The following is a 25,796-nucleotide window of genomic DNA, read 5'->3' as shown; positions in this document are numbered from 1 at the left end:
CACCTTGCTAGTACCAGGTCGGACTCGCTTTTGCCTTAAGAACTGCCTTAAAGCGGAGTTCCACCCGTTTTTGTGTTTATTAAAATTCAGCAGCTACAAAAAGTGTGTGGACGGACAATCTTCTGGGACCTGTGACGTGTCCCAGAAGAATGCAGGGGGGGAGAGGAGGACTTCTGCTAAAGCCGCCTATGTGGCCTGTGCGAAAGTGGGAGCAGGTACCTGTCAAATCTAGGTACCCGCTACCCCCCCCCCCCCAAAAAAAAATGACATCCCCTATGTGGCATGTCAGGAGACCTTAAAGTAGAAGTTCCATTTTTGGGTGGAACACCAATTTAATTCTTTGTGGTATAGATTCAACAAGGTGTTGGGAACATTTGTGAGAGATTTTGGTCCCTATTGACATAATAGCATCACACAGTTGCTGCAGATTTGTCGGCTGCACATCCCTGATGCGATTCTCCTATTCCCCCACATCCCAAAGGTGCTCTATTGGATTAGGATATGGTGCCTGTGGAGGCCATTGGAGTACAGAACTCATTGTCATCTTCAAGAAACCAGTTTGAGATGATCTGAGCTTTGTGACATGGTGCATTATCCTGCTGGAATTAGCCATCAGAAGATGGGTATACTGTAGTCATAAAGGGATGGACATGGTCAGCAACAATACTCAGGGAGGCCATGGCATTCAAACGATGCTCAATTGGTACTAAGGGGTCCAAAGTGTGCCAAGAAAATATCCCCACATCATTACACCACCACCAGTCTGAACTATAGATACAAGGCATGATGGATCCATGCTTTCTTAATGTTTACGCCAAATTCTGACCCTACTATCTGAATTTCGCAGCTGAAATGGAGACTCATCAGATCAGGCAACGTTTTTCCAGTCTTCTATTGTCCAATTTTGGCGAGCTTGTGTGAAATGTAGCCTCAGTTTCCCATTCTTGGTTGACAGGAGTGGCACCTGGTGTGGTCTGCTGTAGCCCATCTCCTTCAAGGTTTGATGTGTTGTGCGTTCAGAGATGGTATTCTGCATACCTTGGTTGTAACGGGTGGTTATTTGAGTTACTGTTGCCTTTCTTTCATCTCAAATCAGTCTTCCCATTCTTCTCTGGCCTTTGACATCAACAAGGCATTTTCCTCCACACAACTGCTGCTCACTTTCTCTTTTCCGGACCATTCTCTGTAAACCCTAGAGATGGTTGTGCGTGAAAATTCCAGTAGATCAGCAGTTTTTGAAATACTCAGACCAGCCCGTCTGGGACCAACAACCATGCCACTTTCAAAGCCACTTAAATCCCCTTTCTTCCCCATTTTGTCACCAGAATTATTTCCATCTAGGTGTTGAAAAATCACCAATTTTCTGCTATGGACTATTTATGGACTATTGAGAATGATTTATTGAGCACATAGGTTGTTGTCACTTCACAATTTTACTATTGGAATTGCCTACTTTATATTATGTCTTGAGCACTGCAGCTTTAAAGTGTGCTTAACACTTAAAGAGGCTACAGCAAATTTATATTTATCATTTTAATTTTTTATTTCTATGTTTGGGTGTACCCTGCACTATATATTACTATTTGTGTCAGCGCCATACCTTTCCCTTATGTTCAAGTTAAAACTTATGACATCACTGCCCTCCAAGTATTACATTGTTATAGTATGAACATCACTGCTCTTAAGGCATAAACACATAACTTTTCCCTCCTTTTCTTTCTATTCAACATCTATAGTCAGGTAATTATTAATAATAACAGTTATTTTTTTTTTAAAATACAAAAAGAATACAAATAAAATAGGTGTTGTTAATTCACTGGTTAGCAACCACAAATGAGGAAAAACTACACTGGCGCTAGTGAGAGCACTGGGCTTATATAAAGGTAAGAGAGGTTAAGGCTACTCAATGGGGAGGGGGGCGAATTTCATACACAATCCGGTGTGTGAGAGGTTAAGGCTACTCAATGGACCCGGGAAGGGATGGATTTTCCACTAGGCACTATAGGCATGTGCCTACAGGCGCCCTTTCTAGAGCAGTGACTGTCATATTAAGGTTTTATTTAATTTTTTAAATTGTTTTAACCCTTTTTCCCTGCCAGGTCCGTATGTTGTATGACCTGACAGCGGGGGGATTTCACACACAATTCGGTAAAACTGACAGCCGCTGCCGCTGATTGCTTCCACACATCCCCAGTACTGCCACCCTGGATAAAGCCAGCAACAACTATGATTAGAGAAAGAAACTCTAAACCTGGTACAGGGAAATGTCTAACTTAAAAATAGTACACAACGGGAAAGTTTTGTCAAACGGAAGCAGCTGCATATGTTTGCCGATTGTCAGTATTTGACCCTATTGAGAAATTTTTATGTTAGAGGTTTCCCTGCTCCAGGCTTAGAATTTCTTTCTCTAAAGGTAGTTTTTACACTAGGATATATCATTCCTTGGGTTCTGGTATGTTTGACTAAATGTACTGCTCCCAACACTTGGCAATAGATACTTGCTATACTAACTTTTTTTAGTGGGAATTCATTACCCAACACTTAGAAAATTAGTTAGGTGATATATACTATGCCTTTTTTTCCAGTTTGTGATAATCTGCATACTAGTAACTAACCAGCAGGACTTGTGTGCATTATAGTCTGCTTTAAAGCAGCTGCACCAACATTCTCAGTACACACATGCAGCTCTGATAGCCTTAGCCCTAGCCTCATATTCCTAAAGTCCCGCCAGCCATAACTATCTGCTGTTGCCTAATCATAACTTATTCTTCTATCCCTAACATTAGCTTCTCCCTAACATTAAATGATACAATCTTTTCCTATCATAAGCACATTGAGGAGTTGCCCTTGTAAAAGCATCCTCTGAGCTCTGAGCTTCAAGGAAACAAAGACATTTCCTCATCATTTGAATGATGAGGAACATGCAAGGGCAGAGAAATGACCAAACATCCCTTCCGTCATCTGAATGGTAACTCCTCTCTAGATGTTAACTGTGTACTTTTATTAGGAATAACTCCACATAAGCACATAATTATTGACATCAAAGATCTATTTTTCCCTCTGTTTGTTTCATTATAAACATTGCTCATCACTGATGCATAGTTAGTAAGAAAAAATATTCTGTGTCCCAGGCCTATGTTGTAGGATTTTTCTTAATCATTCCAAGTCATGAGTGTTAATCTTAGGTACGCCACTTCAAAAAAAAGAAGAGGGAAAGAGATTTATCTGTTAAAACACCTTCTTAACATTCCATGGCACTCTTGTTGCAGTCTGTAGCACTGGACAGATTCCCATGTTATTACATTTAGAGAACGATATATCAATGCCATCACAACAAAACTCCAATTCTAGAACAACATTAAGCACTGCATGTCCTTTGAAGTCCAGCAAAATAACCACTTATACAGGAGATGGAGGTGATTTCATGAATGTGGCTTCTGCCAGAAGGGGTCAGGTCCCCTGATACTAAAGGGTTTTACTGGATACATACAGTAAATGAAAAAATAAAAACGAAATGGCATGCCACTGGCTTCTTTTTGAAAGACAAGTAATGGGCTGGTATTGATAACTGGGTACAGGTCTTCCATCATGAAAGACTAAAATTCCCTCAAGATACAAATGTACATTGCTTAGCACTGATGCTTGGAGCTATTAGGGGTTTGTCCTGCTAGGCTACTACAGGTATGAAGGTATGGGCTCTAGTTTTCTCTTACAACCAAAAAATAATCTGTTATGGTATAGGGACACTCCACACAGCGTTTTTAGTACATACTGGAGCATTAAATCTCTTCCTAATGGCTTGTATCTCAGGGAAACTTGATCGGGGAGCTACCTACATTTGTGAGGAAGTGGAAACCAACAAGATGATGGAGAGCCATTGCGCACTGTTGTTCTTCTTATTCTTTTTCCTGAGATTCCTGCAGGCACGGCAGCCTATTGAAATGAATGGGCTACTGTGTCCGTGCAAACGTGGCAGGTGGCACACAGGAAATGGCTAGATGTAAACCTAATCTTAACCCTGAATTTCTTGGGTAAATTGCCACAAGTTTGTCAATGATCAGCTAAAGTAGTCAGAAGCACACATTTTACTATATCCATTGAGTGTGGAAGAATAGTGATGTCTTCTATATTCTGTTTCTAAGAAACATACTGCCTTCTTGAACCCATATTAGAACAATGATCCTTTGTAAAGTTGACATAAATCTTTTCAAACCTAGGGTAAATAAAAGGGAAGACTGAAGTAACTGAGGGATATTTTATCTGGACTGGAGATAACTTTCAGAAACATAAATTAATAGCAGAGAATACACTACATTCTAACCAAAAGGCAATCACAAATGTAAATCTAGTTTGTTTCCTATTTAAACCACTATTATAGATTAGTTGTTACTTTGCCTGTAGTTTTCAAAGTTTTATTAGATTTTGGTCAGATATTTTAGGTTGAAGAAATGGTCTGGAATCAAGTAGAGTACTTCTCAATACTCTCATAATCAGCGATTAAGCAGGTTTATAACATTTGTACCTGTAAAAGGTATAATCTTTAGATCAAAAATCACTTCATGTGGTCAACACTTACACAGTCGTTCATATAGCCTATCTGTTAGATTACGGTATCCCAGATTAGGCAGTAAGGGTTGGCCTAGAGACATAATAGGGTTGATTTACTAAAACTGGAGTGTGCAAAATCTGGTGCAGCAGTGCATTGTAGCCAATCAGCTTCTAACTTCAGCTTGTTCAATTAAGCTTTGACATAAAATCCTGGAAGCTGATTGGTTTCTTTGCAGAGCTGCACCAGATTTTGCACTTTAGTTTTAGTAAATCAACTCCTATATGACATTCTCCTATTCCAGCCAATGTTTATGACTCAGCATAAGAATGCCCTGACTGAGATTTCCAATGCAACAAAGTAATCAGACAGATTAGAAAACCTTGCTTAGTAATTATTGTTTTCCATTGAGCTGGGACTAATCCAGACTTTGTAAGACCTCTGAATCACGTATACACATTGAATACTTTCTAATGTAAAGAGCTAGGTCTAGGCTAGGGCTACTTTTTACTTGCTACCAAAATATTCAATCATTTGTTGAAAAATATCTCATTGATAGCACAAGGTTCTTGCCCACAAGTGGTTAAATCTTTTAGTTGCAAGAGATTGAAATCACCCTTGTAGTTCAAGCCTGATAGTTGAATTCCTCACTGGTTTGCAAAATCATGTTGCGTTGAATACCCTACCATGCAGATACAAACATTAGCTTTAGCAATGATGTGTGCAACATTTAATTTTGTAGTCTTAGGGTTTATGCCTTATATTCAGAGATGTAGTCCACAACCAACCAGAATACATGTCATTCAAAAGTAAAGATATTTGTTGCGTTAGCTCAGATAAGTCATGAAAACATGTTTGATGAGTGGTCTGTTTTCTTGACTCACAGTTTTCTACCATGTTTTATTATTCCTGGTCACACCAAAGAAACATATTACAGTTATCTCCTTTTGAGAACTGAGTGGTAAGTAGCTTTTTTAGCATTTCAGATCAACAGCATTTTGGAATTTGAGATCAAATCTCCCGACTTAAGCACCTAAGACAATTAAGAGTATATTTTCCTTTTGGGCCTCATTCTAATGGCCACTTAAAATGGGAACTTGGCAGGTGTTTTAAAGCACAAGCATGCAACTCTCACACTCCAGGTCTAACAAACTGTATTGAGCCTAATGGCTTAGTACACAGGTGGGTGGTTGGCAGTTGACATATAGCGGCACCTTGGCCCAAACCTATGCAATGTTTGCCCTGCAGTTGCAGTTCGTTAGACCTGGAATGTAGGAATAGTATTGCTTCCCCAGAAGTTTTTTCTTTCTCTTTGGATAGCTGTCTGGACATAAGCAGATAGGACTTCTGCAACATGGACTGTCAAAGTTTTCCTTAGCCCTATAGCAGGGGTGTCAAACCCAATTTCATTGTGGGCCGCATCAGCATTATGGTTGCCATCAAAGGGCCGGTTGTATCTGTAAGACTAGATGTCCAGAGCATCCCACTCCCCCTTACATGAGATGTCAAGAGCCCCCCACTATAAGAAGTGAAAATTCCACCACCCTCCCTTACATCACAGAGCTCCCTCTTTACCTTGTGCTGCTTCCTGGAAGAAGCTGGGAAGCAGAAAGTGCAGGGTCTGGAGGATGACCAGAAGGGGGCTGGAGGTTTCTGAATGCTGAGACCAGGGGAGGCAGAGAGGAGGGGGTGCTGCAGCTGAACAGAGAGGTACAGAATCTGTATGAGGAGTTCTGTCCTCCTCTCTGCTGCCGACTGCTGAGACAAGGTAGGGACAGAGATGAGGGGGTAGCTGTAGGAGAGGTGCGAGGACCACATGAAATGGCCTGGAGGCCACATTCGGCCTGCGGGCCTTGTGTTTGACACACGTGCCCTATGGTTTAAATCAATTTCTCATTAAAACATTCCTCTCCTGTTTTTGGTGCCTTTACACTCACTATATCAATTTCCTGTAAAACTTTTATTACACAGCCCAATCAAGGTCTATACCCTCATTCTCTGAGGCTTTACTGACAGTAAAGGAGGGGGTACGATTAGAAAGATCCCCTATGAGTTTGTGTTCACTGCAAGTCCCATGTCATTGCTACTGTAATATGATATTTTATGCTATTGACTATGCAAAGTGAGTAACAAAAACCTTTCCCAGTTGATCTTTCAAAAAGACAGATAGGTCACTCAGTACGCTAACTGCATACCAAGCAGATTGCTATCCTTCTATTGCCAGCTACCTGTTTCATACCAGCACTTCTCATGGGTGTCCATTGGCATGTAACAGAAGACAGCAGTAGCAGTGATTAGCATGCTGACTGGGTTGCTTAGCATGCCGGCTGGGTTCAATGTAAAGACAAGAGTTATCAAGGTTACTTCATTATAACTAAACTTTGCTCTGGTAAATTTGCATACTGCAAAAGATAACAAAGAGGTTTTCAAGGCTAAATTAAATTTTGATCAGTGTTTCAGACTGTCCTGTGTAGTATCACAAAAGGGTCTTCCTTCACAACTCTTTTGCTCCACCAAAAGCTAGAAGTGACATTGGATTCCTTGTTTAGAAACTCAATGTAATATACCATATGATATTGATATCTGACAGGTCTATATAATGATGCTTTGTGACTACTAGGTCAGACTCCAGTTCAGCAAAGAAAAAAGTAAAAAGTAGCAAAGCAGAATTGTAGCACACTTGTTTGTCAAGCTACAAGGTTAACATGACAAGACCAAACGTATAACACAGCTCATACAGATGGAGAATAATTTAAATGTGTTAAAGGGAAACTTAACTATATCCAAACACCACAAATTGAAAACGCTATTTAATTAATGTTTAGTATTTAAGACAAACTCAGCCATCCGTCCATGTCTGCATACTTTATTTTGTTAAGAAATCACTTTAAAAAACAGCCTCCTAGCATTTCTAGTCGCAGCCACCTTGAGTAAAGGGTATCTGATTCATGTAGCTTTTACTTCTTGGAATCCCTCTGTCCTTAACTCAGGCATGCAGGCAGGAATGTATGCTTAGCTGGTAAAGCCCCTCCTCCAGATGAAAGAAAAAAATACCCATGAAGACTGCTTGGATGTGAGACGTCATTTTAGCCTAAGACAGAAACCAGGTAGCAATTGACAAAATATAAAAAAAAAAATTGAAACAAGTAAATATAATATACTTTCCTATCAATGCTAGCACCATAAGGAATACAATTATTATTGTTGATTGAGAAAGATTAGATTCAATTTAATGAGCAATGAATGTCAAAAGACCACTCCCACTTTAAAACAAATCAGACTAAGTGAGTAATTAGCTCCTGTCTGAAAAATGTCGATTTTGGTTGGTAAGTAACAAGGTTTTGACCTGCATCCCATTACTCACATTAAAAATGAACTATTGAAACACCCAACTAAAATTATGCATTTCTCATACTAACAAATTCTATTTAACCTAAAGTTTTTTTTTTTCCTTAATGAAGAAGAAACTTTGACTGTAAGTAAAAATATGTTGATAAACCACCATTTTATGACCTTTTTGAAAACATGAGCCTGTGGATTCATATAATTTTAAATTTACTATGATGTTATGAAGCTGATGCATGAACTGTTTCAGATACATTATTTGCATTGTAATTATTTACATCTAAATATATGTGTGAATTTAAAGAGAGTTTGCATTCTAAAGCAAATGTGTACCCTAACTCAAACTCCTCAATTCAGGAAATCCATGCAAATGTCTAAAGAACCAGGCCTGCTTCCACACCATTGTTGTTACATTGACTTAACAGAGTAGGTCAAGCCACACATTAAAGGTTGTTACATGATGCAAAGGCTTGACATCATACTTTGCCCACAGCATTACTAATTATCTAAGCTCAAGCCATTTGTAAAAGAAGTAGATCTGAGGAATAGCTACATGTTGCTATACTGTAGACCAGGGGTCTCCAAACTTTCTAAACAAGGACCAGGTTACTGTCCTCAGAGTTTAGGGGGGCCGGACTGTGGCCAACAAGAGCACAAAATTTCCCATCATAAGTGGGGGTATACAATTCCACATCATTGTTGTCATTGGGAGGATTTGTGCCCCACCATTGATGTAATTGGGCCCCATTGTTGGTGTCATTGGGAGGGCCGCAGTTTGGAGACCACTGCTGTGGACTGTACTGTACCATATACAATGGCCCATAGCCATCAATCAGCTTTTAGGTTACTGTTCATAGTTTAATAAAACTATTAACTGAATGCTATAGGCTACTGAGATTTTTACTTCTTAGTTATACTTTGCCCTTGTTAAATAAAAGGTTTAGTGACCTGGATTAGTACTTTTCCTTTGAATGTGTTTGGTGTGAGCACATGATGGCATTTTTGGAGAGACCATTTGCTGCACTAGAAGGTGGAATGTCACATTTAAAGTGTAAAAATGTAAAAAATTACCACAATTTATGTACGTTTGTGATATACTATTAGGTTTTAAAATGTCCCTATACAAATAAATTATTTGTTCTAAATGTTCAGTGGTGTTAGAACCCAGCCACTGTCACCAATATGTGACAAATGGCAGGTAAAATTTCACCTACCTGCCACTAATACACCATAATAACACGTTCAGCCTCTCCCTGCACAAAGAATTTTCAGCTCTCAGGTATGGTTAACTATGCAGTTACCCAGTTATGCACCAAAAGAACTGTCACCATGTGTTTTATTGGAAACACAGACTATTTAAAGACTATAAACCCAGAAGGAAGACTGGCAAAGGTGTAACCCCTCTTAGCAGTGGCAGTGCGCCACTGGAGGGCTTCATTTTAAAGTAAGTCTCTCATAATGTGCTAGTATGCTATTTTTATTTGTTCCTGACACTTTACTACTGTTTTTATAGGTTTCATAACATAGCCATGATAAACAAGCTGGAATGTGGTATATGATAGGCCTCATTGGCTGATCCTTTGCTGATCCTTTTAATAGTGGTCTGCCTGTGGAGCAGTCTATTTTCTCCACTGTAGGTGGCACTCAACTAAAGCGGCGTTGCAGTTGGAGGGAAAATTAAGAGGTACATGGTTTCTCTATGGTTTCCTGGGTCACTGGGGATGCTTTCCGATTGGATGATACCTTTCAATGTGAATCTGGCAGCCATCTTGGGTCAGGCAGAGCCTATTTAGGGCCCTGGCTCCCAGGCTTGGTGTGAATTTTGTGTGTGAGTTTTATAGGGACAAGTCATCTATCTGATAGGGACAGTAATAGTGGTAGGGAGAGGTTCCTAATGAGTAGGGAAATGTCAGGGACATGCTACCCCTCCTGGAAACCTCCCTTGTTTGGACGCAGACCAACCAAGCCGCTTTCTATCCCTCAAAACAGACACTGTTAGAGCATCCGAGACCTGCTGCTACCCTATTCTCTGTAACATTCTGTGAGTGCACGTGGTGGCATTGTCTCCTCACTGGGTAGTTGTTTTGCTTGGACTTTACTACAATACAATTCCATTGTTAAATCTGGTCTCCGAGTGTTTACTGCCACCGCACCAGGCTGCACCTCCCCACATGCCAGCTAATGTTATGGTAGATTTGTTAATGACCATTCCTGAGTTTATAGTCATGTTCTGGAAGGGTATCACTGCTGGCTGTGGGCATAGAAGCTGACTTCTTCAATAAAACATTTTGAAACAACAAGGCTGCCCTGTATCTTCTCACACTGACCAGTTGGGGTGCCCAGTTCTCATTATCCTCACATTCATCCTAAAGTTAATTTTAAGTAGTGTTATTGGGTTACTGACAGAAGGTGTCACTTCAGCATGCCTAATTTCAGACTCCCCTGTAATAAGAGTTTCATTTTTAGTTCACTTTTTTTCTAAACAAAATTGCTGACCATACATGCAACATGTGATCTTTTAAATGGATTGATTCAATTGAATGAACATTTATTAATAAATAGTTTGGGTGAAATGACCATTTCAACTGATAAATGATTGTTTTTATGGGATTGAACATGAACGGTCCTGTAGGAAAATCTGATTGATCAAGATAAAATTGATCGTTTTCTTTGTTGCATCAAACAATTGTTCTTGATTGAAGGATCATTTCAAACAATTAAATCTGTGATCTTGTGGTGGTATTGGTGGTATAGTGGTGATCATAGCTGCTTTCCTATTCTATTATCAATTGTCTATTTATTGTTACATGTATGGTTAGTGCTACATGTAATACCAAATAACTTATAGGAGAAGATGTATTTTTCTTTAGCTGGTCTGAATAAATTAGATTTTTTTCCCACTTTATATTAATGCAGAACTTAGCTAAATCTGAGAACCACAAACAAAATGCTTTTCAACTCACCTATCCACCCATGTCTACATTTTTATGTTTATTTTGTTGAAAAATAACTTTGAAAACACCCCCAGCATTTCTAGCCTAGCCACGGCCACCTTGAGTAAGGGCAGATGAATAATGTAGAATTTACTTCAATCCATCTACCCTTAGCTCAGACATGCAGACAGATAAAAGAAAATAAAATGCCAATAAGGACGCCTGGGATGTACTGTATGACATCATTTGCCTGGGCCATAAACCAGGAAGCAACTGAAAAAAATGTAAAAAAAAGAAACAAGTAAATATAATATGTCTATGCAGTAACCCCAGCAGCTTAAGGATTAAAAATAGTTAATGCTGATAGAGTTTAGTTCTGTTTTAAATCCTGCACATTTGATGTTAACCCCAACAGATGTCTTAGCTTCTCATGTGACAACTCTTATTACATAACATAATGGCCCTGAACAAATAAAGACAATTTTCACATTGAATGCTTTCATTATATGGCTTTAAGCAATACATAATATCCCGTGTCATGTCAGGATTGGATTAAAACAATATATTTGTGTTTTTAGTACAATATTAGTACATCACAGACACATGTACGGTTACCTGGAGTGCCAGTGAATGCCGTCTTTGACTGATGTTTGTTTGCCTACCATTGCACCCCTGTGGATGTCAGTATGCTCACAGCACATCACTCCTGCTGTGAAGTTATGGACTTGATTGAGCTGTGATTGTCCTTCTTGTCCTTCGCATGTTACTTTATAATACATGTCTATGAAGTTTTTCAACTGTTTTGTAAGTTTCTAAAATTAAAGGAATTATACATCATACTAGAAATCAAAGTGTATCTTAATCAACGTTGTATGAAAGCAGTTTATTTTCTTAAAGGGAGCCTCTCATGAGAAATCTAAGGGATCTACCACTTCTCAGGATGTAAAGTTCAGTCTGTTGTCCTTGGCCTTTCCACACAGCTTAGTAAGCATTCAGGCAATAAAACATAAGGACACTTGATGTGCACATATGTACTGTATACTACATAGTGAGCAGAGATGTATAGTAACTAAGTAGAACTACTTTACTACTGTACTTAAGTACCGAAAGGCGGTATCTGTACTTTCCTAGAGTATAATTTTTTTCTCCTACTTCCACTTTTACTTCACTACATTTTTTCAATGATTTCAATACTTCTACTCCGATATTTTTTTTTGTGCTGCATAGTTACTCATTACAATTATAAAAATTACCACTGCCAGAACAGTAGATGGCAGGTTTCATGAAGCTCAAAACATGTGTATTATCAGCGCATACGAAAATAAATGCTACTGTATGTATAAATAAAAGCTGTATTTGAAATAATAGAAAACAATATGATGTTCAAACTTTTGACTTCTTTCTTTAATACCTACATAACGCAGTAATTGTACTTTTACTTTCAGTACTTGAGTAGCAATTTTTTTTTCAAAACTACTGGTACTTTTACTTTCAGTACGTGAGTAGCAAAATTTAAAAAAAAAACGACTTGCAATACTTAAGTACAAAAAATGTTGAATACTTTAGTACTTCTACTCAAGTCACTTTTTGATCAAGCACTTCCACTTCTACTCAAGTCACTTTTTGATCGAGCACTTGTACTTTTACTCAAGTATGGGTTTCGAGTACTTTATACAACTCTGATAGTGAGTTACCACGTAGTGACACAAGGATGGCTATTTACCTAAAAAACGGTCAGCATTGCCCATATTTCTATCCTAATGGTTTAATTTAAAGGTTTACACCTATAAAATGCAAACATGTTGCATGCAATGCCCTGGTGCCAAACCTGTGGCCCCTTAGTGTTTACAGTGCAGCCCTTGGGACCAAGCAGTCAGTTGATTTGTAAAAGGGTCATTATTAGCAAATGTCTCTAGCAGTCTCATGTAATTTGTCTGTGATCTCTGACTGGTGGCTCTTGATCAATCAGTGGTGGCTTCTTGCTGTATACACATTGGAAAGTTGGCCAGGGAGTTTTGCTTTGAATAGATTAGGCAACTAGGGAGGAAGGGATAAGAAGATTTTATTCTAAACATAAGCTGTCCTTTAAATTGACTGAAAAGACTTGCCTTATTGCTGAGCTCTCATTTTCATCCTTGCAGTTGTTGGCTGTCCAGTCTACATCCCTCTAGTTACTGGTATAGATATTATCTCAATCGCCTTGAATTTGAGATTGTAAACATATTTTTAATAGTTTTACCACTGTTCTCTTTCTGAGACCCTGTAGACTTATCCATGCTCACTGGACCAGTAAAGGATTCTATTAAGGACAGAATGGGTGGCCACCTGCGACCCCAGACTCAAAAGGGAAGCCAATGGGATGCTAAAACAAAGTTCTTCAATTGAGTGCTATGAAGTCAGTTTCAACTGTGCAAGTCTTTATACTTTTTTCAAAAGAAGATTAGCAATGGCAGCCTTCATATTCCTCAAAGAAAATACTTTCTTTAATGTAATCAGCTAGTCATATGCAATCATTTCCATATTTACCACCATCACTTTTCAGAATTTAAACACTATCTTCCAAATACTTCAGAAATGTTTTACAAATACATACCAGAGGCAAATACCAATGTCTATGCAAAATGGCCATTATGCATAATACCAATAAACTGGCAAGGGGCTCATAGATTGAAAACAGACAGGGACCCAAGGCCCAATAAAACAGTTTATCCACCGATGCACTGGACCATGACAGAAAAGAACATGACGGCTGGAGCACAACTCTGTGTGTGCAGGCTGGATCCAAAAAAGTAACTTACAGTTAAGGATGAAGAGATTCCTGACACAACTACCAGTTTTTCCAGTAATTAGAATATCTTTTATTAATGTTTAAAAAATGAAAAATAAAAATAAAAAACACAAACATAGCAACCCTTACCCATGAAAGCAATTAAAATCAACATGCCCCATCATTAAGGCTTCTCCCATGTACCATGAAAGTTATAGTATCATTAAATAATGTAATCACCAAGTAGGGAAAATGCCAAAGGGATAATAACCCTGACTTGCGATCCAATCTTTAATAGAAATGAGCAATGGTTATACAATAAGTGGACGTATGATCAATAAAAATAGTATCTAAATATTTTCAGACTGTAGATACCTCCAGGATCCTGTTAGGTGGATGTTCCCTCCTACTACTGTTCAGTGGTCAAGTCCCCCCCCCCCCCTTTTCTTTCCTCCCCCTCTTTTTTTTCTCTCTCTCTTTATCACCTCTTCTGATATTGTTTTCTCATTGGGTTGTCCCATTTTTGGGCTCACCACTCCATGATAGCATCCTAGACATAGAGGTGGTTTCCCGAATGGACATCAACATACAGGTGCATCTCATAAAATTAGAATATCATCAAAAAGTTAACTTGTTTCAGTAATTCAATTAAACAAATGAAACTGATATATTTTATATAGATGCGTTACACACAGAGTGATACATTTCAAGCATTTCTTTCTTTTAATTTTGATGACTATGGTTTACAGCTAGTGAAAACCCAAAATTCAGTATCTCAGGAAATTTGAATTTTACATAAGACCAATAATAAAAAAGGATTTTTAATACAGAAATGTCGGCTTACTGAAAAGGATGTCCATGTACAGTATAGTATGCACTCAATACTAGGTTGGGGCTTATTTTGCACGAATTACTGCATCAATTTGACGGGGCATGGAGGTGATCAGCCTGTGGCTCTGCTGGTGTCATGGAAGTGTTGTGGAAGCCCAGGTTTCTTTAATAGCAGCCTTCAGCTTGTCTGCATTGTTGGGCCTGGCGTCTCTTATCTTCCTCTTGAAAATACCCCGCAAATTATCTATGGGGTTTAGGTCAGGCGAGTTTGCTGGCCAATCAAGCAAAGTGATACCATGATCATTAAACCAGGTGTTGGTACTTTTGACAGTGTGGGCAGGTGCCAAGTCCTGCTGGAAAATTAAATCAGCATCTCCATAAAGCTGGTCAGCAGAGGGAAGCATGAAATGCTGTAGAATTTCCTGGTAGGGGGCTGTGCTGACTTTGGACCTGATAAAACAGTGGACCAACACCAGCAGATGACGTGGCTCCCCAAAACATCACGGACTGTGGAAAATTGTGCATTTCATTTGGAAATCAAGGTCCCAGAGTCTGGAGGAAGAGTGGAGAAGCACAGAATCCAAGTTGCATGAGATCCAGTTTAATTTTTCACAGTCAGTGATGTTTTGGGGAGCCATGCATCTGCTGGTGTCGGTCCACTGTGTTTTATCAAGTCCAAAGTCAGTGCAGCCCTCTACCGGGAAATTCTAGACAACTTCATGCTTCCCTCTGCTGACCAGCTTCATGGAGATTCTGATTTAATTTCCCAGCAGGACTTGGCACTTGCTCACACTGCCAAAAGTACCAATACCTGGTTCAATGATCATGGTATCACTGTGCTTGATTGGCCAAAAAACTCGCCTGACCTAAACCCCATAGAGAATCTGTGGGGTATTGTCAAAAGGAAGATGAGATACACCAGACTTAACAATGCAGATGAGCTGAAGGCTGCTATCAAAGAAACCTGGGATTCCATAACACCTCAGCAGTGCCACAGGTTGATCGCCTCCATACCCGCCGCATTGATGCAGTAATTTATGCAAAAGGAGCTCCGACCAAGTATTGAGTGCATACTATACTACATGGATATACTTTTCTGTAAGCCAACATTTCTGTATTAAAAATACTTTTTTTATAGGCCTTATGTAAAATTCTAATTTTCTGAGATATTTAATTTTGGGATTTCACTAGCTATAAGTTATAATCATCAAAATTAAAAGAAAGAGATGCTTGAAATATATCACTCTGTGTGTAACTTATCTATATAAAATATATGATTTTTACTTTTTGAATCGAATTACTGAAATAAATGAACTTTTTGATGATACTCTAATTTTATGACATGTACCTGTATGTAGACATTATCGCCTCTTTAGAACTGGGAACCCTATTACTTTTGTTCATTTGGCTTATATTACCATACCTAGTATGTATTTGGTTAGCTTCTACTATGAGGATTTTTGTCCTTCCTCTTTCTTCGTTATAATATAACAGAATTGTTATGGTTTCTACTGATCTCACTGTACAGCCCTTATACTGTATATATGGGTATGCCTATGTTTTGCTGTTATTGTATCTTACTAGTCTATCACGGACATTTGTCTTTTGTACTTTAATAACTGCAAACCTAATAAAATAGGGATTAAAGATAACTTTTTTCAGGCATCCGCAAAGTAAAATAATTGCTATAACACAGCATCCTCTATGTCTACTAGTATAATATAACTTAAAAAAAGAAAGCTTACAAAGTATGTTAATAAAGATGGAACCCAGGAACTAAACACAAGTAAATTATAATGCCTCAACCAGAGGCGTAACTAGAACCTTTAGGGCCCCGGTGCAAGAAACCATTAAGGGCCCCCCGGACCCCTGGCCGCGACCCTTCCCTTTAAGCCTGGGACTCTTCCCACTGATCCTTGGGCTTTTCACTCTCTTTGCGGGGCCCTTTATTACGGTCCCACAGCGGGACCCTTTCACAAATTCTGCGGTGGGACCCCTTCCTGCCATCTTGGAGCCTCCCCACGGTGGTGGAATGCCAGGGCCCTGTCTCAAGTGTGACCTTTGTGACCTTAGTTTTTATTTTTTGGTATTTTAATTGTAATATTTTTTATCATTTTATTTTATTTAATCATTTTATTTTATTTTTTTACAATGTCACTGACTATGACTCCATTCAGAAAAGGAAGGAGCTGGTAAAATACATATTTACCGACCCCTTCCTGTTTTTTTATTGTGACACATACCCTGCAGCAGCCTGCAGGAGATGGGAGGGAGCACAGTGGGGGGGGGGGGGGCAGGGGAGCACACAGGGGCCCAGAGACAGCAGAACACAAGTGAACTGGGTAGGAGGAGTGGCGGGGGCAGCATACAGAGGAACCAATCTCCTCCATTTTCCTCCTGCAGCTACAGGAGGAAAAAGGAGAACTCTGATTTCTCTGAATGCTGCCCCCGCCGCCCCTCCTATCCTGGTGTACAGGGGAGCCACATGGGCCCCCTGGAGCATGGGCATGGGGCCCGGTTGCAAATGCAACCCCTGCAACCCCTGTAGTTACGCCCCTGGCCTCAACTATACCTGTGTACATTGGGAGGCCAGCTTATGCTCCATATGTATCGTGGCATACTGCTACATCCCCACCCAAAAGCATCATCAAAGGCCTGATGAAACTGTCTGAAAAGATTTATATAAGATAATAAGTAAAAGTACTTTGTGTTAACATCCCCACTTAAACACAGCTGCAGAGTTTCCTGGGCAGCATTTTCTGAAGTTACTTTTTTCTACTGCTGCTCTTTAAACGAAATGTAAATCCTAACTGAATGGCATTTATTTTGCTGTATCACTTTTGTGACCAAGCAATAGGAAAGGATGTATCCGCCTGGTCCTCAGATACTGGGGTGCTGGTATCCTAACAAACTCATCCAGTGGTAATAGTATAGGGAAACATCCAGGACACCCCTCTCCTGACTCGACCCATTTTTGTGAAATAATTTTATCTGTTGCATCTCACTGCTGTCGATCTCCTGCATTCTTTTTGCAACCACTTCTTGTCTACATGCACTCCCTCTAGTGATAGCTGCATTGTATTTCCGAGGATGAGTTTCCTGATGGTGACAACAGGGGTCCATGGTTGGGGAATCAAAAACTGCCACTTTTAGTCTGCATCAAATGCTCGTAAGACAAGCTGACAATGTAGAAGCAAGGTTGGGAGGCAGGGACAGAGGGTTGTCATACTATAGCATGAAATGCCTGAACAAGGATCATCATGGCAGAATCATTAGGTATTATTTTAATAAAAGTTGCAGATTAAAGCATTTTGCAAATTACTTTTGAAGTTGTAGTAACATGTTAAAGATCATAAGATGTTTCAGCGATTGGGATGATTCATATATATATATAAATACAAAAATAAATTAATCTACAGTTCAGAAACAACTCACTAGATCTATAAATTAAACTCTGCCACTGATTTTCCAACTCATGACCACCTCAATGCAACTTAAATCAACACTCTTATTAAAACTTAAACTCCTGCTTATATGTTTGTGATATGACTGCAAATTTGCAGGAGACTTTGATTGGAATGAGGACATACAGTTGAAAAAAAAAAAAAAACAGTTTTCCATATTGGAGCTACTGACTGACCCCATCACTGACAATATCTTTCTAATATAAAACAATATGCTGGAAAAAAATAAATTATGTTGCTAAACATATATTGTATAAAGAATGGTTTGTGTAAAACTCAGGAAAGAATATGTAAATATGTTAGCAGATTTTTTTCCAACACATGGTTGACTTCCTATCTAGTAATCCCACAGAAAAAACAACGACCATATGTGTTTCTGTTGCCTGATTTCCTCTCCAATGGCAAAGCAAAAGGATGAACAGCAAAGTTACACTTATGTTGAATAATACTATTTCCATACTAGTGTGGACATCTACATACAATGATATAATGGTTATAAATGCTGTGGCTCAGTGCTTAGCACGTCTTGCTCCGGGCACTAGGGGACTCAGTTCAAATTCAAGTCATGATGCTACCTGCATGAAGTTTGCATGTTCTCCCTGTGCCTGCGTGGGTTTCCTCTGGGCACTCCGGTATCTTCTCACACTCCAAAGACATGCTGGTAGGTTAATTGCCTCCTGTCAAAAAACTGGCCCATGCATGTGATATAGGGACCTCAGATTGTAAGCTCCTTGAGGGCAAAGACTGATGTGAATGTACAATATGTAAAGCACTGCAGAGATTTTTTGCATTTTTCTGAATACCTATAATAGATTTACAGATCTTTCACCAATATAATGCATTTTCCTATTTTTGTATGTCCCTTAAAGAGTGAAAAATAACAGAATTCATCCTCACGGTTGGTTCTCGTACTTGTTTTTAGTATGATTCTATTTAGCTTGAATAGTTGTTTCTTTGAAAAACTGTTAGCTTGGATAGCACTTTTCTGCCAACTGACTTCCAGTGCAAAAATACCTTTGCAGAATACGCATACAGCCTAATCCTCTGCTTTTGTCTACCTTTATATAACTTCCAAATCTTTGATATCACCTTCTCCAACACAACATAACACTGCATATGCATACCTCACATCCAAAAATAAATGCAGTTCAGCTAAAACATTGAAATAATAATGAATTATTCTAGCACAATTAGTCATGTAAAGTTTACCTATGTTTAGAACAATAAGCAAAAAAATGAAAGTACTGAACTACAGACAACTTCTTTGCATAATAATAACAGATCCTCAAATCCTTTAAAGCACTTCCACCATTTTACCACTCCCTTAACTCTTAAACATATGCACTTTCAAAAAGTAAAGCTTAACGTGTATTTCCACTTTTGAAGACAGATTTGAGAAAACTCCACATTTTTGTTCCCATTCACACATCATAAACCAAAATAATCCTAAAAAAATATTTCTTACCTTTTTGGTTGCTTCAGGTTTATATATTGGATTCTATAGATAGCTTGTATTGTTTAGAATAGTGTGTAATGTGCAATTAGAAGACAGTTGTAGGGTCAGTCATTTTTGAAGTGCATTGATATACAATGTACCACCAAAACCTTGAGATATGTAAACCTTTGTTAGGACAGACAGTATACACATCTAGTTTACAACTGATAATGAAGATCTGCCAGCGTGGTACAGGCAGGGTTAATTATGGTATACATAACTCCACAGCCCCCTTTTTAACGTTGCATAGAAGAGGAAAGCTCAGTAGGATTTTTAAGCAAGTAAAAAGGTAAGCAGCAATTCTTATATATTTTTTTAGGGTGTGCAATGTGAATGGGAACATGGCTGAAAAAGTGGAAACACATTTAAATCATAATAAATGATCACATTCAATTTTAATGGCAAACAAGAACAAAAGGAAATTGTACTGTATTTTGCTATTTTATTATATATTTACAGTTTTTCTATCTACAGGTGCAGAATGCTTAAATTCTTAGTTGAATTCTATTTATTTTTATTAGTATTATTACGATTACTAGTTACTATAATAGTTATTTTTACTAGTATTATTACTGTTACTAGTTACTATAATATTTATTGTTATCGGTATTATTACTATACTAGTATCATATGAATTTATCAAAACAATCATGGAGCCATGTGAGCAATCAATTACGAATTTATCAAATTTATTTATTAACAGGGCAAGTTATAAAGTGCAGTGCAGAAAGTGCGGTAAAGAATAGCGAACAAGTATAATTAACTGCACTGAATTTACATCAGTACAAGATAACTGATTTTACACTTTTTGGGCTCCCTGCCTGTATGTATAGAATTTGTGTGTGGCTCTCCTCCAATTATTTAAAGTGATCCTATTGGCCTCCATTTAAAACAGTATTATCTGTAACATTTGTAGTTTGGGTAGGAGCCAGCTTATACTGTATTAATCCATATAGACAATGGCTGTTTAAGCTAGATGTGCATTTAAGGGATGTTAAATATATATGAGAGGATATGTTTCGTGGATATGGAAGGTAACACGTTTTGAGGCATTCCAATGCCCATTTCATAAAGTATTCTTTATAACCGTAACAGCAGCTGGGGTATTAATACCATCAATGATTGATTTGCAGGGGACAATTCCCAAACCCCTTATATTACAACAATAATCACAAAGTCAACACATTTCAGAGTAATATAGTGCTGATTCTCTCAGCAGCGCAGTATGTTGGTAACACCACAAGAGCGGAGTGCCTTATTACATTACTGGCTCAATAGCATTATGGCCTGTACAGAACAAGTCACAGATACCCTCAGCATACTAAGTTATAGTCAAGTCACAAAGGGAGCTGTGCATGAACATGCTGATTCCACAAGTTCTCAGACACTCCTCAGCATCTGCAAGGTTCTCTGTTCAATATTCGAATTACATTAAACATCCACTTTGAAAGACACATTTACCCTCCAGTTTGACAGCATGCTGGAGCTCTGAAATATGTACCGGACTGACAATGGTAGCAGATATGAAATAAGCTAAAGGTCACACTACTACTTGGACATGGAATAGGCAGCCATTTTGACTATTGGAGAAATTTTAATTAGAACACTGAACAAACACTAAAGGGTGAAGGATAAAATACTAAAGTGCCTGACTTCCTAATGCCATGTAGTAATATTGGAGGTACACATGGTTTGCACATCCTTATTTTTTGCTTATGGCAACCTGCAGCAGATGTCAAGTGCACGTGTGTCTGGGTTTGTAGCACATTATATACTTTTTGCTGTGCAAGTGACAAAGCCAGTAGCAAACAAGTACAATGTATCTCCTATTAATTAGACTTCGGAGAACTGATAATTAATTAGCTGATAGAAGTTGTTATGTGGTGGATATTACAAATGCTCTTTGCTCTGAATTAGGGAATGTTGCCTCTTAGTGTAAACTTTATATCCGAAAGTGCCACAAAAGTGGTAAAGAATTGGTACTCTAAGCCTTTGTGCATTTTAAGTAGGCTAGCTACTGTGAATGAGCACACCTCCTATTATTTTTTTTCATTCAGTGTATCAATTAGTTCCACCCAAGGGTCGCCTAAATACCATCCTGTCTTAAAGGCGTAAATGTGGATGAACTCTTTACTATAAATTTTTCTTCTCCAAAATGGATTCCTCCATTGCAGTCAATGACCTCATATTATATATAGATAAGTCATGGTGTACTACCTAAATGGTAATGATAAGCCCATATTTCTATTCTAAAGCTTTTGTGTCATTTGCAATAAAGCTAGATGTTTGATAAAAGAAAAACCTTTGGCTCCTATTATAATAATTGTATCCTGTTTTTAAATGTATCCTGTTTGCCCTGCGGTAAAGGTACTAAATGTAGGTAGAGTTTGATCACATTATTGAATTGTGTGCTGACTGCCTACCAGTAGAACCAGAAGCCTACAATAGATAAATCCATTTATTACATCAAATCACCCAATTAGCATTATATGAGCTCATTATCTACTACATAACAAACATCAACAATATATAACATGTTGTTGAAGAGGTGTAAGTACAAAGCATTTCTTGTTTCGGCTCCGCCAGATCAGAGTGTACTCTTAGTCAGTTGTTCGGAAGTCTCTCTCGGACATTACTCAAGCATTTTCTATACTCATATAGGCACAGAAACATCACTCATTTTCTTTATACATATATCTTTAAATTCTTTATCATACACAATTTGCTGAAGTTCCATTTAGCTAATTATGCTCTTAGGCCTCACACCTTTTTTGCCCTCCTGATTAGATCATCTATATCATGACTGCCCAATGCTAATTGCTAAGGACCACATAAAGTCATGACATTGCAGTGGACACAATCATATGCCTTTCTGACCCATTTAAACAGGTTATCAAGAAATACAAATAAATGGTGTCAGGGTCATGGCCCACAAGTACCGAACTTGAAAGAACAGATTTGGATAATCACTTGATATCTTCTGTCTGTTATTCTTTTTTATACCACTGTATTGAACCAGCCATATAGTTTTGACATGAGATGAAAACTAAGCCATGGGTATGAGGTATGGAAGGATAATATATAATGTTTTTACAGTCAAAGCATGAAACTTTGTTAAGCTCAGTTGGATGACAGATGATGTAACTCAATGGGATGTGCATAATGAACTTGGCAAAGTAGCTCACAATTGAAAGCAGGATTATCATAGAATAGATTTTGGAGCGATTAGCTAATGAATAGCTCACCAATACAACATTTATTAAAAAAAAAAAAAAAAAAACTCTGCAATCCGCACACACTTTTCCTTTACCTGCATGAATTCCACTAGACCACAAGGTTAAGAATGAATAGTGTTAATGCAATCTGCTCAGGCCTTAATAACTAATATACAACATCACTTTATACTGATAATGCAGCACAGTTCCTTATTAACAAGAGGACTATAATTGGTAATTTTCATTTCTTTACTGATTGCCTTTAAGAAACTGGTATTCTATCATCTGATATCCGATTGATACCTATGTTTCCTCTGCCAAAACAATAGACATGTTACTGTATATGAAACTGTGCCTTGTAATGTGAATTAAACAATGTAATTTCAATCGTTGAACATCATATACTCAATGAATTTTAACTAATATTAAATTAAACAAATGTGCAGACTCTAGCCTATATCAAAAACACATAAATTAGTTTTGTAAAAAAATAATTGAATTCAATTTTATATAATTTAATTAAACAACATATAATTTGTCACTGATATTTCTATGCTGTGGGTTTTAGAGCAGAAGCAAGACTCTATAGTCTATGCACAGTGTATGATGAATCCTATTAATTTATAATTTATGTTCACTGTGAATATAAATTATTTTCATGATGGGTACACTTACTCTATACATGAGCTAGGAAATGATTGCTGATTTAATATTATGTGAGCACTGTACTTTACATAAACCCAACAGTTCTCTTCTAGACCTTCTTTTTCCCACAACATATTTAGGGCGTTATTCAGATAAGGAATATGTATCACTTGTTCATCCCTGGCCATGTTGCGTCATTTACATGGGGACTTAGTATTGTAATGCTTGCAAGGTAATAATGTACAGAATGCAGCAATAGTCCTGAAATGTTATCATGATGCAAAGTTGTGTGGCACAGCCCTATATGAAGCTTTTGCCAACAAATGATAGAAACAAAAATGTGCAAGTGTAAAGAGGAAAACAGGTTTCAATAGAGTGTGACTTGGCAAAGAAAAATGAAAGCACTTTAAACGGCAGTCATACAGAAAAAGTGTGCTTATTATAACACTTCTTATGTTGATCAACATAAATTCAAACTTAATGCATTGAATCACTTGTAGTACACTTGATAAGTATACTCCTTTATACAAGTCTTCCTGTTGTAGTTGTATCATACCTAATGTAGATCTGAATAACCTTGGAACCTGAAATGCCAGTGGTCAAGTCACATTGATCATATTGCATTTAAGTTGACGCAATGAGTTCTGGTTACAAAGTCACCTTTTATACGATATATGGATTTCAGTTGGTATTGCCTTGCGGGCCTCAAATATATTGTTTGATCTACTCTATTTTTATGCTAAGGAGTTAATACCTATCTTATTAGCATGCGCATGCAGCACCCCGTGGTACCATGTTAGTGTGAATAATTCACTATTTATAATAGGATATGGAGTAGGCTCTTAACTCTTAATTCCCAGTGGTTTATGGATACTATACACAAGCAATCATATTTCCCTGAAACAAAAGTGAATTGTTTTTTATTTAATTTTGAACCAAGCTTACAAAATATTGCAATGCAAAAGTGAAGGCTATACACAGTGCCAGGACCCCTAGCAACCTAACTCCCTTCTACTGATCAGACTATGTGATTTGACTGTCTGCTATTGGTGACAACAGTTTGCACTCTGTCACTTCACTTTGCACCTTCTAGGCAAATACCTGTGACTGTGATTTAAATATCTAGGCTGCAAATGGATTGTGACAAATAATGAACATTTAATTGTTTAAAAACAATGTGGACAAATACATCACCCTGCAACAGAAGACACTGGAGCTAACTTTAAAAGCTGGAGTAAAGCAGTCCTTTTTTCAACTTTTGACTACTAGTTAAAGAATGAAAGGAAAAAGTGGGTTGCCATTGAACAACAGTGATGTTTTTATTTCAGTTTCACCGGTTTTCACGAGTCAACACCTGATAGTAAATAAGCTCATAAATGACAAAAAGAGCCATTCACAGCACAGAAAATCGACCAAGGTGCCCCCCAGCAACATGTGCGGAGAAGATAAGGGGGCACCATACAGTGCCCAGATTATAATGCTATTTTCCCTACAGCTCAGGAGAGTCATCTAGTGACTACTGCTTGTTGGATAGAGAACATATCTAAGCAAACAAGTACTTATCCTGCACATGCCAATAAACCTGAGCTCATCTTTCCAGAGCTTAGTACTGTGTTTAGTCTGTAAGAGAGAAACAGCAACCCACACAATGAAGACTACTAAGCAGGAGGCTTTCTTTGCCACCTACTCCTTTCCTGCTCCAGATCTCAGTTTTCTCCTCCAACAAGTTTTGAACTGGTATATATTTTTTTCATATCATGCATTCTGAAAAACAAAGTATGAGCTGATAAACACCAGCCAGTCTCCCACTCTCCTCTCTGCATCACCAGACCCCCAGAAGTGGCTCCCACCTTGTCTGCCTTACCTTGTGCAGAATCCACTGGCAGAACATGGCAAATGCCCAGGTGAGGAGATCCATTGTCTTAAGAGAACTGGTCTCCACTTAGAGAAGAGAAGCTTGTGTAGTCTTCCTAGCTCAGGGCACAGTCACCTGTCCAGAGATCAGGAATCAGACCTTCCCCCATTGAACCAGCCCCTGTCTGTCTATGGTGAAGGTGAGAAGAGGACAGGCAAGGTGTGGGGTGCTGGAGTTTTTTTTTTGGAGAAGAGGCAGTGGGAAAGATTGAGAAGAAGGGGGAGTGTGAGATTACAGTGTTATCCACTTGCTTTGAGGATGTGGAAGTGTGATGTGTTACAGGAGAAAGTCCAAGGAGCGAGTTTCAAGGTCCATTGCCACCCCCAGCCCCTCCAATGGTGGGAAGGATAGACCCCCTCCTTTCATCATTTGCTATTCCTCCAATCGTCCTCTCGCTGAAACTGCCTTGTCCTTGCCTCTCCATCCCTCCCATCTGATGCTGTCTGAGCTCAGCTCCGAGTATTGTGTCTCTGCGATCCGGCTCTGGTGGAGATAGGTAGAGCTGGGCTGCTGGAGGAGAACCTCTAATAGCGGCACTCAGCATTTCTCCATGTATCAGAGCTCAGCAATAGGTGTGCACCTGGCTCTCATCTCTCATCATTCTATTCACCATCAATCCACATGGATCGTGCTCTTGTCA

The 25,796-nt window shown here is 38.5% G+C and overlaps 1 protein-coding gene across 1 annotated transcript in view; it reads right to left on the bottom strand.

The window, feature by feature from the left end:
* Window positions 1-25,408, bottom strand: part of NXPH4 (neurexophilin 4) — a 347,353-nt gene extending 321,945 nt beyond the window's left edge. The window contains exon 1 of the mRNA XM_082247195.1: window positions 25,106-25,408. Coding sequence (XP_082103321.1) covers window positions 25,106-25,159 — 54 coding nt within the window. The 5' untranslated portion in view covers window positions 25,160-25,408. The remainder of the gene's footprint in view (window positions 1-25,105) is intronic.
* Between the last annotated feature and the right edge of the window lie 388 nt (window positions 25,409-25,796).

Source organism: Pelophylax lessonae (genome assembly GCF_965119305.1).
Source record: "Pelophylax lessonae genome assembly, chromosome: 2".
NCBI classification, from domain to species: Eukaryota; Metazoa; Chordata; class Amphibia; order Anura; family Ranidae; genus Pelophylax; species Pelophylax lessonae.
Note: the sequence above shows the minus strand (reverse complement) of the source record. Positions and strands in the feature narration are given on the sequence as shown.